Source organism: Hippoglossus stenolepis, chromosome 2 (assembly GCF_022539355.2).
Source record: "Hippoglossus stenolepis isolate QCI-W04-F060 chromosome 2, HSTE1.2, whole genome shotgun sequence".
Lineage (NCBI taxonomy): Eukaryota > Metazoa > Chordata > Actinopteri > Pleuronectiformes > Pleuronectidae > Hippoglossus > Hippoglossus stenolepis.
Window position 1 is genome coordinate 22,539,678 of NC_061484.1, and position 17,128 is coordinate 22,556,805.

The window sequence follows — 17,128 nt, forward strand, 5'->3', positions numbered from 1 at the left end:
CTTGGTCCTTTCCGGTACGTACCCGGGCGTCATTTGGTGACGGACCAGCCCACTTCCGGTCCGGTTGTCAACAGAGAAGCACCACGCGTGTTAGCGAACAGATAAAATGGTAAAACCTCGTGTCTTCCATCGCTGTGAATCAATTTCTTTCATATTCAACTATTAATACGACGAGTTATAAATGATTTACGGTGGTTTTTAAAGGCGGTGACTGTTTGTGTTCCTCAGCCGAAGGTCCAGAAAGGCAAAGTGCACGAGAAGGCGGTTCACCCGTTCAGCAGGAAGGCGGCTTACCTCGCGCGAGAGGAGATCCGACTGAGGAAGAAAGCGAAGTGAGTGAAGTTTGAGAAGTTTGAGAAGAGCAGCTCCTCACTGAGAGAAACGTGGAGGGGAAGTTGTTACACCTTTTTCCACTGGTGTAAACGTGCCTCAAAGTTTGACGTTATAACGCTTCAAACCTTGTTAAACCTCTATTTATAATTGGGAGCTTTTTTAACTTGTTTAATTTGGACCAGAAGCGAAAGATCTTTGAAACTGTGTCAGGATTATTTATTGTTTTGACGAAAACACAAAGAATTTGCAATTTAGTGGATTTCTGCCTCCACTTAGACATTGGAACAGGTTTGGATTCGCAGATTCGTCAAACCTGGACTGAATCCGGCCACTTTTTGCTTTTATAAACAAAAAGCAGTGTTCTCTGAAGTTAAATGTTATTATTATTAATGTCTAATGTTCAAAAACTGTTGCTTGGTATTTAAACTTTCCCTTTAACTGCCGAGTATGAAATAAATTCAGCGTCTTGCAGCAAAACTCCCATTTGGAAAATGAGCGTTTCTGAAAATGTTAATCCACAGTTTCATTAATTAAATGATTTGTTTTTTTCTCCGCAGGCAGAAAACTGGCAAGAACTCCCGTCTGAGCGGCATCGGTGAGCTGGGTCCTTCCTTCTATACTTTGAGCCGTAGATCTTAATACGTGTGTCGGCTTGTGGAAAACATAGCATTTTACTGCTAGTTTTTCATTTAATTGTTTATAATTTTGTTATAAACATTATTTTGCATGTTTTTCTACCTTCATTTTTAAATCAAGTTATTTTTGCTTTTAGAGATTGTTCCACGTCTCCATCACATTTTCAAATTGTATCTTTTGCACAAATTAAATCTGCCAAACACTCTTTTATCCAAATCAACACAGACTACATGATGTTTCACCTCTTGTTTTACACACTCTGCACCAAACGACACATTTTCTGTACAGACATTTTTAATGCATCAAATACACTTGATAAACATACAGGGCTATTTTTTTGTGGGTAAATAAGACCCTTTTGTGTATTTTTTCCTTCATTTGTTTGGTTTTGTTCGTTTAAAATATGTTGTGATGATTGTGACGGCTGCATTTGTTCAACCCAGAACAATAATAATAGTGAAACGTCTTCTCTTTACTCACAGGCGAGAAACTGTTGTGGTTTCAGGAACAGTTGGATCCAGCAAAGACGACGTACACCAGTAAAGATGCTTGTGACATTATCGAGAGGTCAATAAATATTTTCTAGTTGCAAGTTTTAATCGAATCAAATCATTTCAATCAGAACATTGTTTGATTGTTTTTTTGTATGTTCAGGTACCTGCAAAGATATGATCCTGAGCTGGAGCAGATCAAGTTGATTAACGGGATCAAAGGTCGTCAGGGTTGTGTCCATGGAGCCAGAGAGGCTGTCATCAAACAGACCATCGAGCAGGAGCGGGCGCTGTATGATGGTGTGGGATTTGGTGAGTCTTTGCTGTATAAATACACACACATACATACATACACACACTTATTGTTTGAGGACATGTGACGACGCTGTGCTGTCTCCTTCACAGAGATCCCAGACATCATCAACGCAAAGAATCTGAAAACCTTCAGGTGAGTGACATGAACTCAGATCATCTGGATTTAATGTTTCACCAAATTCTATTGTGCAGAAGATGAAATTAGCCTTTTGCTGTCGGAAGATTTCAGACCTCAGACCATATGTTCTTTTCATTTAACTGAAGGATATTAGTTATGCTCATATTCAGGTTTATCATTATAATTTGGGTTATTACTTAAAAGATTTACATGCTCTAATGTTCAGAGGCCTTAAAGGGACTTTGCTTCTGAGCACGACCTGAATTATTCTATTTCTATGTGTGTTGTATAGATGAGATATTCTTTACCTTGTGTGTTTTAAACCATCAAATCAGCCTTTAAGAATGAAATAACATTTACCTTCTGCTAAACTGTCACCTGGTGATTCTCGTTTCGGCAGAGAGTGGACCGGCAGTCTGAAGAAACTTCCCAACATTAAACTACGAAAAGTTTCCAGCAAAGGTCTGGACACGAAAGAGGAGAAAGCAGCAGCAGAAGAAGAGAATGAAGAGGACGAGGAGGATGAAGGTGATTTGGAAGATGAGCAGCAGGAGGACGAGATGAATCAGATGTCGGACTCTGACTAATTCTCTTAACTCAGGACAACTGAACATCCAACACCTTCAGCAAAGACTGTTTGTGATGCGCCGCTACTGTCCAGAAGATGGCGCCCAAATCCCACATATGGAAACTTTCCCCCTCAGTTTGTCCTTTTTCTAAATTTGCTGGTTGTTGTTAAGGATGTAACATCAGCCTGTGAGGGTTCTACAGTCAGTGTTTATTACAGAAACAATATGCATCATATGTAACCTGAATAATCCATTTTATCCAGTAAGAGATAGAAAAAACATTTTCACAAAGATGTTGAGTGCTTTACTGTGGAGTTAAGACAAAAGAAAGAGAACATTTTATTTTTCGTGACTTTGTGTGACTCTGGTTAAAAAAACCAAATTAAACTGTAGAAAAGTGGACGAGGCTCAGTCACTGTTACAACCCAAAGTAAAACATGAACCAACGGCAACAGTGAAAGCTCGAACTATGTGTAAGTGACAGACGTCGCAAAAGCAAGTGAAACTTCAAACTGTCGGAGGAAAACGTCACCGCGCTACTGGAGGTTCACAAATTCATAACTTTTATCTGTCGGTCAATAACTTCAAAACATCAAATTTTTTAAATATTTAGCTTGAACTAAAGATACTGTTAAAATAGTTTCCTCTATTTATAATATATCACTTTGGTGTCTGAAGACCTGATTGTCCAAAGGGAGAGAAGACGTCAGTGCTTCAAACAAAAACCTTTGTTTTTAACAACGTCTAAAAATCGTGTGTGTGTGTGTGTGTGTGTGTGTGTGTGTGTGTGTGTGTGTGTGTGTGTGTGTGTGTGTGTTGTGTGTGTGTGTGTGTGTGTGTGTGTGTGTGTGTTACTTTAAACATCTCAAACATCTCAAACTCTTGTTTCCCTTCTTCACTCGTGTGAAAGACAATGAAGAGACGTGAGGTGGCTACATCAGAAAATATCAACATCAAGTCTTTACTTTGTGTGCACATGTAACGTGTCAGTTACTGTGCAGCCTGTGTGTCCACTGTCTACATCTGCCCCTACACACAAAGATAAATCCAGATGTGAACGAGGAGGCAGGATTTCAAATGCTTTTTTTCTACTACTTATCTTACATATAAATGAGTGGAACACTAAGTGTGGAAAAAGCTTTTTGCATTTGAACAATTCCCTGCATCTCACCTCTGACGGCTGCTTCTGAGTGTTCAGGACGGATCAGACATGTCGTCCATCTGAAACATCCTGAGTCCTCTGGGGAACAGCGTCCACCTTCAACACGAGTCAGAGCAGTTTTTTTGAAAAATGCGTACAGGAATAAAAAGGTGTCGGGACACCACATAGGGTCTTTGCACACTGTCCTTGCTGATGGCTTTATTCCCTTTACATCTCCTCCCCTCACCCGTGTCTTCAGTGTTTCAGTTTGTGGTCACTGAGGAACAGGAGAAGTTCTTTAACATAAAATCTGTCTGCCGCGTTTTAAGATCAGTGATCACATGAGAACCACAACACACTGTACGAGTCTAAATCACACCATGGTCACCGCCGCTGGTGGAGTTAGAAGAGCATGGCGTGATTCAGGACTCTTGTGTACCAGAGAGGAGATGAGGTCAGACGGGGTTGTGTGCCGGTGCCAGAGCAGCCTCCACTGACATGTCTGAGTCCACCTGTGCAGGCAGAGCCGGGACGGGGGCCGGGCTGACCGGGACCTCCACGGTTTCGTGCCTGCCGTTGATGAGGGTGCTGGCGTGGCTCTGCGGGTGGTGCTGGTCTTTCTCGGGGCAGTTCTGAACGGTGATGATGCGGTTGAAGGCCTTGAGGCGGCGCCACAGCTGCATGTAGACCTTGCACTGAATGTACATGAAGATGAGGCCGCCGGTGAAGCCGATGGCTACAACGATCAGCTTGGTCCAGAAGGGCCACTCCAGCACACCTGAGGACACACACACACACACGCGCACGCACGCACACAGCAGCGATAAGTCGAACTGCAGGACGCGTCATGGATCATGATCCGTGGTGTGTGCGGAGCTGTGCTTACCCTGTGCCGAATAGTACTTCAGAAGAGAAACTCTCCATAATTCGTCTGCAATCAAGATTGAGTGTAATTTCACTTTATTACTATAATCCTTTTAGAAACGGGCTCTATGCTATTTTTTAAATGATATACAAAAATGTTTTTTTAATTATTGCATCAACACTGAACTAGTTTATTTGGGTACACCAATCTAAAATCCACCTAATACAACAGTCCTGCCATAAATCCCCCGTTCGTAAAGGTGATGATAAAAGAGTTTTAAAAAAGAGGTTGATTCAACTTAGAGATCTTCTGCTGAACTGTTCAGTGTTATTAAAATAAAACACACCTCATCTCTGTTATTAGATATTTACTATTATTGCAATTGACTATTTAATTGTGTTTTTAATGAATTGTATCTATTCTATCTTCAAGTTTATTGTTTACAAATCTGATTAAATACTTGTTTTCTTATGTATTTATATAAGCTTTTATAGTATTTTATAGAAATACAGTTCATATCTATAATTGCAATGTATCATTTTGTAAGTATTATCTCGTAGTAAAGTTCAACAGCATCACGAAATACATCCTTCAAAATGACAGTTAAGTTGAATCAGCATCTCTTTAAAAAGGCTTTTTAAAGAACCTTCATGGAGGCAGGATTTATTGCAGATGATCTATGGTGTAATGTATTAAAACTAATACATTACAATGAACTACTGACCCCTGAGTGTTTGACTTCTGCCTCAAACGTCCTACAGTGTGAGTACAATGAGAAAGATACACAGGGATCACAGCACGACACACAACACTGAGCACATCCATGGACACTAAAGCACTGAGGGGTTCTATGTTCACTGTGACGTTTACACTTTAACCATAAACCTTATTATAAATAACTGTAAATAAAAACAAAAAACAAAAACAAAATATATAGAACCTAAATAAAAAAATTAACTTTTTCAAATTTTAAACATAAATCTACATATTTTCTGCATTGTTTATTCTGTTAATAAAAGTTTTTAACTGCAAACATAAACGCAGATACAGATCCATCTGTGAAAGGCTCGGACCGGCTCATTGATATTGGCCAAACATTAAATTGGTTGAGCTCAGTGAACCAGGTAGAAGCTTTCAGCAGCTTGACGTCGAGCGCAGAGGAAACAGTGACGACTGCTGCAGATTAAAACTGTACAACACAAACACGTCAGACTATTTTGACCCACATTACCAGAGACAGACAGGAAGAAGGTTCCCTGTGAAGTTTCTGACCTTTGACTGATTCTGCAGATTCATGATTTAATTCTCTTTTATTGTTCAGTGTTTTACGTGCACATATATGTTATATTTTATTTTATAAAATGCTCACATTGAATAATAATATTTATTCAAATTCTTATGTTTTTTATTGCACATTTGAATATTTATCATTGTCAACAACATGACATGCATCTCAGCATATGACAAATGAAACCTTGGAAACTTTAATATTAAAGGAGATTAAAGTTTGCTTGTTTATTAGGCCTTAGATTCACACACAATACCTTTTGGGGACTAAAGTTGAATACTTAAAAAACTAAAACTCAATCTTTAATTATACTTTAATCTATAAACAGTTTCATCAAAGATAAACATGATTAAAAGTTTGAAGTGTCTATCTGCATGTCTCTGGTATGTGACTGGGGGGGGTGGGGTGTTGTGGGGTAAAGTACTGACCGTCCTTCCCAAGTCTGATCTCTTCAGCGGTTCTCTTGACCAGTGTGTAGACTGACCACAACATGCACGCTATCGCTATCAGGTGAAACAACACTGAGCAGAAGATCTTTCTCCGCTCGCCCTTCGTCATTTGTAGTTTCTCCCACTGGAAGACGGAGGGAAGGAGACAGGAGAGGATGAGACGTCGAGATGAACAGAAGGTTGGAGGTAGAGACTTATGGCTGCGTGCGTGCGTACCTTGCGTAGCGGTTTGAGCGACGTCTCCATGATGAAGTCAAACTTGCAGAGTTCACAGCAGCGAGTGTCTGAGGACTTGATCCACTGGTTGAGACAAGCCTGGTGGACGAAGCACAGGCTCCCTGTGCAGCGACAAGGCATGATCAAGGGGAACTCGTCGTCCCCCTCGCAGTGGCAGATCCTACACACACAGAGAACATGTACACACACTCGTTAGGCAACGTGCAGCCACTGTACTGTTCACACGGACTGTCTGTTATTTTATCTTCTCTATCTCTAATGTTTCTAATGTGACCCTGATATTGACAGATGCCCCCGTGTGTACACAAACACCCACTAACCTGCAGACCTCCGTCTCAGAGTCGACAGAGTAGAGTCGTGGCACGCCTCCATTCACACCACAGTGGTTCTGTGGCGTGGGCACTGACATGTCTCCACCCCCCGACCCCTTCTCCTGGTATCTCTTGGTGATGAGCTCCTCTGCGTCCTCTGCCAGTGACGAGCTGCCTTCTGGGCTTTGGGACTTGTAACTCTTCTCCTTATCTCGGCTTGGGGAGTCATCTCTCTTGATCGAGCCCTGGCTGCTGTGCCGCTTCTTGAGGCCTCCGCTCTCCTCCGCCAGAGGCTGGTTCTCCTTCCCCTCCTCTGAGCCCACCGACTGCAGCTCCATGACTTCTGTTTTGTCTTCGCCTTCTTGACCCCTGTTCGCCCCATCCCTCTCGCGGCTGCGCACTCTTCTGGCTTTCTCCTTGCTCCAGCTGCGGGCTTCACGGCCCGCCTCGTCCTCAGTGGAGGAGTCGGACTGCTGGGCCCCTGTGCAGCGGAGGCGAGGTGGGAGCTCCCTTCGGTTCTTAGAAGAACGCTCCCTCTTTTCCCCCCGCTCGCTGCGGTCCGAGCTGTGGCTGCGGTCACTGCGGTCTGTCTGCTCCTGTTTGCCGTTGGTTTCCACGCAGTCCACGGCGGAGCAGCTGCTCTTCTTGTGGCGATGGCGGCGCTTCACCTGCTTCTTCTGGGCTTGAGCCGACGAGCCCAGAGCTGTGCTGGTGACCGTCATCTCAGAGGCGTGCTTGTTGTGTTTGTGTGATTCAGAAGCATCTTCCTCTAAACGCGTCAGCTGGCCAGAGCTTAACACACACACACACACACACACAAACAAACAAACAAATGTGCATATGTCAAAACAAAGTGAAACGAGATGGAGAAGGCATGAATGTGACAACATAAATGAAGCAAATGCTTGTAAACCTGATAAATGACTAATCTATAAAGTCAATATTTTTGTCTTTTGAAATATTTCTATCTGAAATTTCTGACTTCAACCTGACACAGGGCAGGTGTATTTTGTCTGAAGAGCAAAGACAGTTAACAATCTACAATATAAAAACAAAAACATCTCCTCCCAGAATTTCTGTCCTGATTATACCAGAAGATCCAGATCTCACTGTCAATATTTGGCGCTTGAGCTAAAAGACATGAGTTTCAGTTTGATCTCTTAATTATCCAGAGTAACATTGTTTTCAAATGAAAGAATAAAAGAAAAACAATATATCTTCATACGCAGGTTGGTTACCATTTAAGGTGAGACAATTAATTCTCATAATTCTGGTGAATCTCTGGCCTGATCCTACGTCTCTGGATCCAGATTTTGTTCAGTGATTCTAATCGGTCGGTTCTACAGGTTTGTCCTGGAGAAGTAACAGCTAATAAAATCTTTATATGTGGTTTTAAAAAATGTCCTAACGTGTCATATTGGTGTGGCCGAGTCAGAAGATGATGTAATCATGCAGATTTATGGATGGTGCCAGTTCCATCCACGTATCCATCATTTACACTGCTTATCCTTTGAGGGCTGCAGGGAGGGTGGAGTCAATCCCAGCTAAAACCAACACTGACTCAACACTTAAGTCATCAACTATTAAATCATTTTACATTTTTTCGGTATGAAAAAGAAGCATATATCATGGTGTCAAACTAAAACTGATACCTGCAGGATGAATATTTTGCAATTTGTGATCGGTTGGAGACAAAAATAACAGCAGCTGATACCAGCATCACATCGGGGTGAATGAAAAAGAGAAAAACCAAAAGGTAGTTACGTCTAAAACTGGACCACAGACACAGAAAAAATGAAATGGTGTCTTTTGAATGACTCAACATGATAAGTGATAAATGGAAATCCAAGCACTCACACACATCTCACGTCCTCTTTTCTGACTCAGTGTCCTTTCAGCCCGTCAGCAGGTCGACCACATCAGCAGTGGATATAATAATAAGCTAAAGGATCTCATTTCTGCAATGAGCCATCCTCCTCTCATCGACTATGGGTGCGTCATTGGATTTCAGCATCCATTTAAATTTTGTTATGCCCTCGGGGTGCGGCAGACCGTATTAATTCATTCTCCCACTCAGTGGAGGAGAAGAGTGCATGTTAATATCACAGACAAAACCGTTGCTGCCCTGGAGCCTGGATTTAGAGAACAAATCATTGTGTCTTACCTGCATATGTCCTGAGAAGACGGGCTGATCGACGTCTTTGAGGCTGTGGTGACTCCTGTTGTAGAGTTGCTGGCCTGAAACAACCAAGAGACTCAGGTTAGCCCGATGTCTACTAATAAACTAAAACAAACAATAAAATCAAACTAAAATGTGAGATCTGTACACACTTTCAAAATAAGATGTGATTAAAAATACATTATGTTAAAGTTATACAACAGACTAAAACAGAAGTACTGACAGTACAGTGCAGCCCATACAGGGCATTATAAAGTTATTGTGGCTTACATGTTGTTAAGCTGTTGCATATGTACCTGTCTACAGTAACTTAGCTGTTTCTGCTGCTCAATTAAAAAATATAAGTCAAATATTCTCTTTCCTTTGAGATCTGAGCAGCTGAATCATTCACTGTTAATTCAACTTTTCTCATCAGCTCGTTGTTTCCTTTGTCCTGGTTTGTTTTTAACTTCAGCTGGTTTCTACAGGTTTATCTGAGCTTTTCTGCTGGAAACTAGACTGAGACACATAAGACTCAGCTCACGTGTTGACCTCCAGGTGATGATGATTCTCTGTGGGTTTGATTCCTCCACAACAGAGGCTGTGCTTCTCTTTGTGTGTCTGTCTCTCAGCAGGATAACTCAAACACTATGGAACTGATTTCCATGACGTTTTGTGGAGGGGTGGGTCATCTTTACACATTACTCGGATAAACAGGCAGATCCAGGAATTTACATAAGGTTATTCGATTCATAGAGATTATGAAAAAATATTAATAATGGGAGTTCCAATATGATGTTGTGACTCATGAGTCATAAATGCAATCTTTAATAAAAATGGATAGTAACAGTTCCAGCATTAGTTCATTCTTGCACATCAGAATCATCTGAAACGCTGCTACTACGAACACTACGAACTGTGGCCCTGAGTTTGTCCCTCGAAGCTGCCTGATAATCAGTGGTTACCTTGGAGATGTTGCTGGATCGACTCCCTGAGCGCCCGGGAGCTTTCCTTCCCTGCAGGGAGAGAGAGAGAGAGAGAGAGAGAGAGAGAGAGAGAGAGAGAGAGAGAGAGAGAGAGAGAGAGATGGGAAATCATTAGAGGACTCAGAGAAGTATGATCTCACCATAAGGCTTTAGTTTGATCTGCTGTAGATATTCTCAGTACATAATTACATGAAGATGATTCCTTTTGGCAAACTGATTAATAATTTACTCCATAAAATACTAAAAATATACATAAAAAGTTCTTTCAGGGACATAGATATTGATTTTTAATTTGAAATAACATAAAACAAAGGAAAGCAGCTAATTGTCATATTTGAGAAGCTAGAAGCAGAGAATATTTGCATTTAATTAAGTAATTAATTAATTATCAACATTATTGGCTTTATCTTTCTGTCAATCGACTCAACTAATAATTAACTGAATGTTTCAGCTTTAAAACAATGTCAGATACATGTTGTCGATGATTTCAACATTGGAAACTATCAATTTCTTTACAAACTCTGTTTTTAGTTGATTTACAAAGAATTTCCCCCAAAAAAGATGAAAGGGGAGAAATCTGGACACATCTCATAGGTTTTCTGTTGTTGAAGTAGTGAAATGTATAACTGGACAAAGCAGATTCCTGGACTCAATCAAAACAAAAGCAGTTTACAGTGTTCAGTGTTGTCTGGTTGAAAACTAGCGTGAGAAGCCATGTGCAGCCACGTGCCCTTGTACTTTCATTGTGACCCGAGCTAAAGCCAGCCAATCCTATTACCTGGTTGTCCCGCTAAGTGCCCAAGATGCTGCTCTGCAATGTGTCTCTATTTTAAGTCAACTTAAAGCACTTTTTCTAGGACTACAGCACCGATGGTATGAACTCAACTGCCAGACCGTGAACTCAGTCGTCACACATCCGTGGCCTCATTCAGATCCTGGAGTGACTTACACAAGTTGTGGTGTAGTGTGTGGGCGTTTCCAGGAACCAACACAGTTAAACCATCATGAATACATTGAATTGTGTTTTCCAAGCTATTTTAAGACACTGACACACTTGTAACCCTGGTCAGCTTGCATTGGAGCAATATGGATGAAACCTATATCGCTACATGTGTAATTTTATATCTCAATGTCGATTTTAATCATAAAATACATTTGCGGGAAAAGAAATTGAGAAGTTAATTTCCAAATAACTCAACAGAGACAACACACCCAGAGACAATAAAGGAATAGTTACTGTGGAATAACGAGCTAAAATCTCTGAAAGATTTGCATCGTTAACAGTATTTTTCTTTTCATAGCATCCCAACCTTGTCCAGCTGTTTGTTTGTATTATCATTAGTAAATTACTTGTTTGAAACTGTGGAAGCTGAACATAATCATGGCTATTACAGAGGTTTGATCTGTATAGACTACAAGTAATAAGAAGAATTTCCAGTTATTTTATTGGCCCTAAAAGTTTTATTGGCCCTAAACCTAATAGAAAGGCAGTCAGTAGAGTCAGAGCATATCTCCGGTTACAGTCCCCTTAAATTCAATCAAGCTGAACAAAACTTCTTACACTCATAACTATCAGTCCCCTGAATGTCAAAAAGTATCCGCCCCTTTAATCAAATCTACTTTCTACATTAATGGATGCTTTCTTGGATTGAAAAGATTGAATAAAACCGGTTGAGTAGTTTCTGTGTAATCCTGCTAACAGGCTAACAACAATGAACATATTTGAATTGATCTCAAAAGGACTCTTGGTCAAAACACGTCTACCTTTCCCCTCAACTGGTCCGTCTTCACAGGCTCCTATCACCACTTCCATTTCCCTCTCATCCCCAGTCACACATTTGTTATCGCTGCAATATATCCAGCACATCTCTTCTGCCTTTATTGTGGATATGTGTTAAGTGTGAAAATTGGGTCCCAGTGCGCACACACACACACACACACACACACACAGAGATACAGACACAGATACACAGATACACGCACACACACAGAGCAGTCTAACCTTCCAACAGTGTTGTAATGAGTTGGCAGTGGATAATGAACTGAAGCATGAAATAAAGTGAGTAAAAGAGTAGCATGATGTTGTTGTAGCAATGATTTATAGGAAAATTACACAACGGGGCTGGTGATGTTCTTCATGTTACTAAAACAAAATCCTGTTCCTGTCCGTCACACTCACCCATTTGATCCTGGTTAAGAAAGAACATGCAATTATTAAGGAAATGTTTCTTCACCAGGAATAGAAACTACTGTAATTTCCGCTGTGAATTATTGTGTATTTAAGGCAGTGAGAAGGTGTATGTGGGATGGATTCAAAATCAAATACAAAACAGAGCCCACATTCACAGCACTGTGGCTCCATCCATCCATCCATCATCTTTACTGCTTATCCTTTGAGGGCCATGGCCAGGCTGATAACGAGGGAGAGGCGGGATACACCCTGGACAGGTCGCACTCTTCCACAGGGCTGACATATAGAAATTCACACTCACATTCATGCACACGCTATTTAGAGCCCAGTGTGGCTCACCGATGGGATTTTCATTGTTTCCAGTCAGTTTTATGGCACAGAGAGTCAGATGCAGTATATCAGACTCTGGCTGCACAAACAGAATAATAGGATAAATTGAATGTGTTCATTTTAATATATTTGTTAAATAGCCGCACAGCTCTTTGGCCTACATGGGTTAGAAAGCTCAGCCAGTTGTGTCAAAAAGCTTTAATTGAAACAATATATATATAAAAACAGTAGCCTATATTTTGTACAGTATTTTACCTATAGCTGTGACACTATCAAAGTTATGAGTTATGCATCTCACAGATTTTAAATGTGCTGTTTGGAATCTCTCGTGGGCGACTTGTTTATATATTTTTTTAGACTTGACAGATAAAAAGCAAAACGGAGCTCGCACAAATCAACCCACACACAGACAGTTGTGGAGACACTCTGTGCAAATCGATTGATTTAATAAGAGAGACACCGACGAGTAGACTGCATCATCTAAGCTGATCAAGGGATTTGCTGATGGCCAGGTTTAAACCAGTAGTCCTTTCGTGAAGTCGGAGCAAACACTCAGCGGCCTCCTATGTGTGTCAGGGGGGACGGACACATGTACTTGTGACCTTAGGTGTCTTATCTCACAGGACAAATCATAATCAGAATATTAGATAACACTAAATTGTCATAATATATATATCAAGATCCATGAATTAGAAAATATTGAAAAATGCCCCATCTCGTAATGAGAAAGAAGGTGAAAAGAATTCCTGCATCTGCACCAAAATGAAACGGGTTCTTTCCTGACCTGCACCACATCCTTGAACCAACTTTCATGCAAATTGGTCAAGCAGTTTCTTTAGAATTCCTAAAAACAAACAAACAACAGAGTAGTTTAGCAGTTACTCCCTCCACTAAGGAGGGGTCCAGAAACTTGAGCACAAGACTATTTCATCCACAGCTTCATCGTCAGGAAATAAAACGCAGAGAACAAACAGATGCAATAAAATTCTAGATGCTTGTAAAGCCGGAGCTCAACCTGTGATACGTACATGTATGTTTACAGAGAAGCTTTTCTAAAGAGACTTTCTAAAGGAACCTCTGCATTCAGTGAGAATACTGGTTTCACAGGCATTTAGCACAAACACCTACAAGGTAAATGGCCTTGTTAGCTTACATGTTAAGTTAATTACCAACACATCTTCAGAGCTATGCAGGTGTGACAACACCTAAACACGAGGGTAAACACTGCAACTATATGATCATTTTAAAGTTGTCGTTGGAAGGCATATGTGATGGGGCAAAGCTAGCTGCTTCTCTCTGTGTCCAGTCTATTTTATAAGCTAGGCTAAACCATAGAGAAACAGAGTTTGCATTCTCTGTTTTCAAGTCTTCTTCAATAGAGCATGATGTTCATTTTGTAAATTTAAATCCAATTTAGAGTAAATTGACGATAAAGCACGGTACGTCTGATTGACAGCTATTACCATCCAATGGGTGCAGGTCGCAGGTGTAGGTGGGTGTGCAGTGCAGCTCTCAGTCAGGCTCAACCCCACCTCCACTGAATATGTCATAAAACCAAGATGGCGCTGGACAAAATGCCAAACTCGAGGCTTCAAAACGGACGTTCACAAACCAATAGGTGACGCGATGGTAGTTTGCCACATTGGATAAACACATCTGGAGTTCAGTGCAGTGATCACACAGAGATCACAGTTACTGCAATACTCTCGATGAACAGTTGACAAGACAGCTTTACAACTAAATACATTTTCTCCTTTAAGACTGGCAGGTTTGAGATGAGTTGAACTGGTGGACTTGATAAACTTGACAATCTGGACCAGATGTAAAAAAAAAGGAGAAGCAGCTACTGTTTCTGAGGCAAACAAAAAAGCCTTTAGTAAAAGACAGCTAATAATACATTGTGCCAATAGCTGCTCAGATAAATGAAGGGACTGACCCAACACATGCAAGTGCGGAAACACCTTCAAGCAGAATTACACAGACATGAAACATCCAGAGATCATATAGTAAAAGAAGCAGTTCTGTTATACCAGGTCCGTGCATAAGCCTCAGCTAACGGTTGAGCTGAATCACATCTAACATGTGATGGTCACCTACCTGAGCCGCTCTTCTTCTGCCTATACTGTGACTGTGATGCTCAGCGGAGACTTTGGTGAGTCAGTGTGTGGACGTGTGCATGTTTCTGCAGAGAAGATTAGGTGATGTGGCGTGGTACGACGGCTATATTCTAGTTCTGGTCTCTATACTCTGGCTTGGGATCAAAAACACCTACAGCCCGATTTAGACAACCGGCCATGGAGCTGCAGCTGAGACCGTTTATATTTGCTCAAGACATGTTTTACACAATCTGTGGTTTTAAGAACCTGAAATAAGTGTTTCTTAATGAAAAGGCTATTATCAAACTTAAGCTAATCTGCTTCATTCAGGCCGGAACAAAACGTAGCAACATTGTTAATTCAACGTAAACGGTTGTGCATTGATGACTCAGTTGTGAGACGCAAAATGCTGCAACTATGGCAGCTGAGAAGGTCATTCTTAGCATTCGTAGATGACAAGGCTTCATATACGTGTTTTATACTTAAAAATATGCTAAATGTTAAAGTATCTGCTTTTGCCATCTGGAAAAGCAGCTGCCGCATTTGTAGAGAACTTTTAAATCCATTACGTGCGCAGCCTTTTTAATACGTTTACATAAACGTCACTGCTGATTGGGCATCACTGACACACCCACAAAACGAGACGAAAATGTACGTAGAAGCTCATTGCAGCACATCTTCAAGCAAACATGTCGTTCAACACGTTTTGAGATTGAGCTTGAATAAAAGTTATCCTACTTTATGGTTTATTATTCTGTTATCTATTGGTTCTACACCTAAAAATGGAACCAAGTCCTGCAGCATACAGTTTGCTCATTTATATTAAGATTATAACAGAACCATCAGCAGGCACGTACACGTTATATATATTATATTATATATTATCTATGCATTACAGTCACCTTACAAATCTACACATCTAAATAAATACATAACTTTTGTCTACACAGGTTATCTTCAGTAGATAATTGTAGTGATGTAACCAAACAGTCCTGCTACAAGAAGTGTGCGTGTTAAACATGCAGTCTGTGTTAATCCTCATGGCCTAATGATCTGATAACCTAAAATCCATAACATGCAACCAGTCCAGTTGCAGTTATCATCAACGTCTGTCCAGATTAATATAATATGTGCAGTGAAGACTATGAAGAAATCTAATAAAAGGTATTGTGTGTTTTTATGGGCAGATTGGAAGTTTTCACTATATCGGTTTCAATAAATGGACAGAAAAGTATTTCTGCAGAAGATTGACCTTTAATATTTTGGGTACAAATGTCATCACTTCATGAAAAAAAAATTAAACATGTTTTGTTAGGTCACGTACTTTGTGCTCGATGCTGTGAACATCCCTCCAGACCTGATTTATCACGCACACATTAACACAAACAGGGTCCATCATGATAATTGCCTGCTTCTGACCAATTAAATAACTTAACATTAGTTTTAAGCCTCAATTACTAAGGTTTTTTTCCAACTCAGAGGTTTGACAACACATTCAAAATTTCCCAAAACTCACCTCGTTTTTGTCTTTGGAGCGAGGAGCACTCTTGCCGTTGCTGGCCGTCTCCTTGGCCGGCACCACAGTTATCTGCTGTACTGGCATGCTGCTGTTTCCAGGCAACCCTCCGCCGTTACTTCCACAGCATTCCCGGCGTGTCGCACCTTCCTGTCCTCAGATCCTCGTCCCTGTGCGTGACTCGCTGTCCCATCCACGAGCGGCGTTCAGGGAAGAGAAGACGGCGCTCCAGGGTCGCTCTCCTATCACAGCCCGATCCGGATCATTAAGAAGAGCGGAGATGGAACACGATCAGGTCACCGTGGCAACAGGAAGACAGATCTGGAGATGGTGGGGTGTGAGGTCGTCATGACGACAAGGAAACTCCTCGACGGTGCACACCACCTCCTCCCCCTCCTCTGCCCTCCTGTTGAGAGAGACGGAGAGAGGAAGAGTTGAGATGGAAGCTGAGCAGTAAACAAGGAGGAAGGGAAAGCTTGTGTTGTCGAGGTGTGTGTGTGTGTGTGTGTGTGTGTGTGTGTGTGTGTGTGTTTCTTGAAGGGGCGGGGCCAGGACTTTGTCGTGCTTGCTGGGTAACAAGCACACAGTCCATGAGGATTAGGGTTTAGACTAACCTCAATCTCCTCCTCTGCTGCTAATAAGCTTACACAACTTGTGCACATGGACAGCACACACACACACACACACACACACACACACACACACACACACACACACACACACACACACACACACACACACACACACACACACACACACACACACACACACACACACACACACACACACACACACACACACACACACACACTGTACTCCATGAACAATGTGTTAAAAGCATGAAGGCAAATTAATCATCTGACTGACTGTGAAGTTAAAAACCTAAAGAAATCATATGCAAACATGCCAGTGTGTGTGTGTGTGTGTGCATGCATGTGTGCGTGTGTCTTATCTCAGGCCACAGGGATTATGATTGATATAACTGGAAAATGGGTGACTTTAAATGCTCATTAAACTGACTGAGGCAAGAGTCAAACAATTTGTATTGTAAAATAAATAAAATTCCTCCAAAGACCTGCAGAGGGCAACTTGATCCTA

At 41.3% G+C, this 17,128-nt stretch overlaps 2 protein-coding genes across 3 annotated transcripts; one reads left to right on the forward strand and one right to left on the reverse strand.

The window, feature by feature from the left end:
• Positions 1-2,862, forward strand: tma16 (translation machinery associated 16 homolog). The gene is made up of 7 exons (XM_035184741.2): positions 1-109; positions 229-332; positions 891-928; positions 1,452-1,536; positions 1,624-1,772; positions 1,866-1,908; positions 2,294-2,862. Exons 1-7 carry the CDS (start codon positions 107-109, stop codon positions 2,478-2,480), a joined length of 609 nt encoding a protein of 202 aa, XP_035040632.1. The 5' UTR covers positions 1-106; the 3' UTR covers positions 2,481-2,862.
• march1 (membrane-associated ring finger (C3HC4) 1) lies at positions 2,651-16,533 on the reverse strand. 2 transcript variants are annotated; one of them, XM_035184718.2, is made up of 8 exons: positions 16,031-16,533; positions 9,877-9,927; positions 8,918-8,991; positions 6,763-7,545; positions 6,422-6,602; positions 6,185-6,329; positions 4,490-4,534; positions 2,651-4,381 (listed from the first exon to the last, which is right to left on the reverse strand). In XM_035184718.2, exons 1-8 carry the CDS (start codon positions 16,115-16,117, stop codon positions 4,059-4,061), a joined length of 1,689 nt encoding a protein of 562 aa, XP_035040609.1. In that variant the 5' UTR covers positions 16,118-16,533; the 3' UTR covers positions 2,651-4,058. The 2 variants fall into 2 exon arrangements, with proteins under 2 accessions (XP_035040609.1, XP_035040619.1); XM_035184728.2 differs by lacking the exon at positions 4,490-4,534 and having other exon boundaries at positions 16,031-16,532.
• Positions 16,534-17,128: the final 595 nt, after the last annotated feature.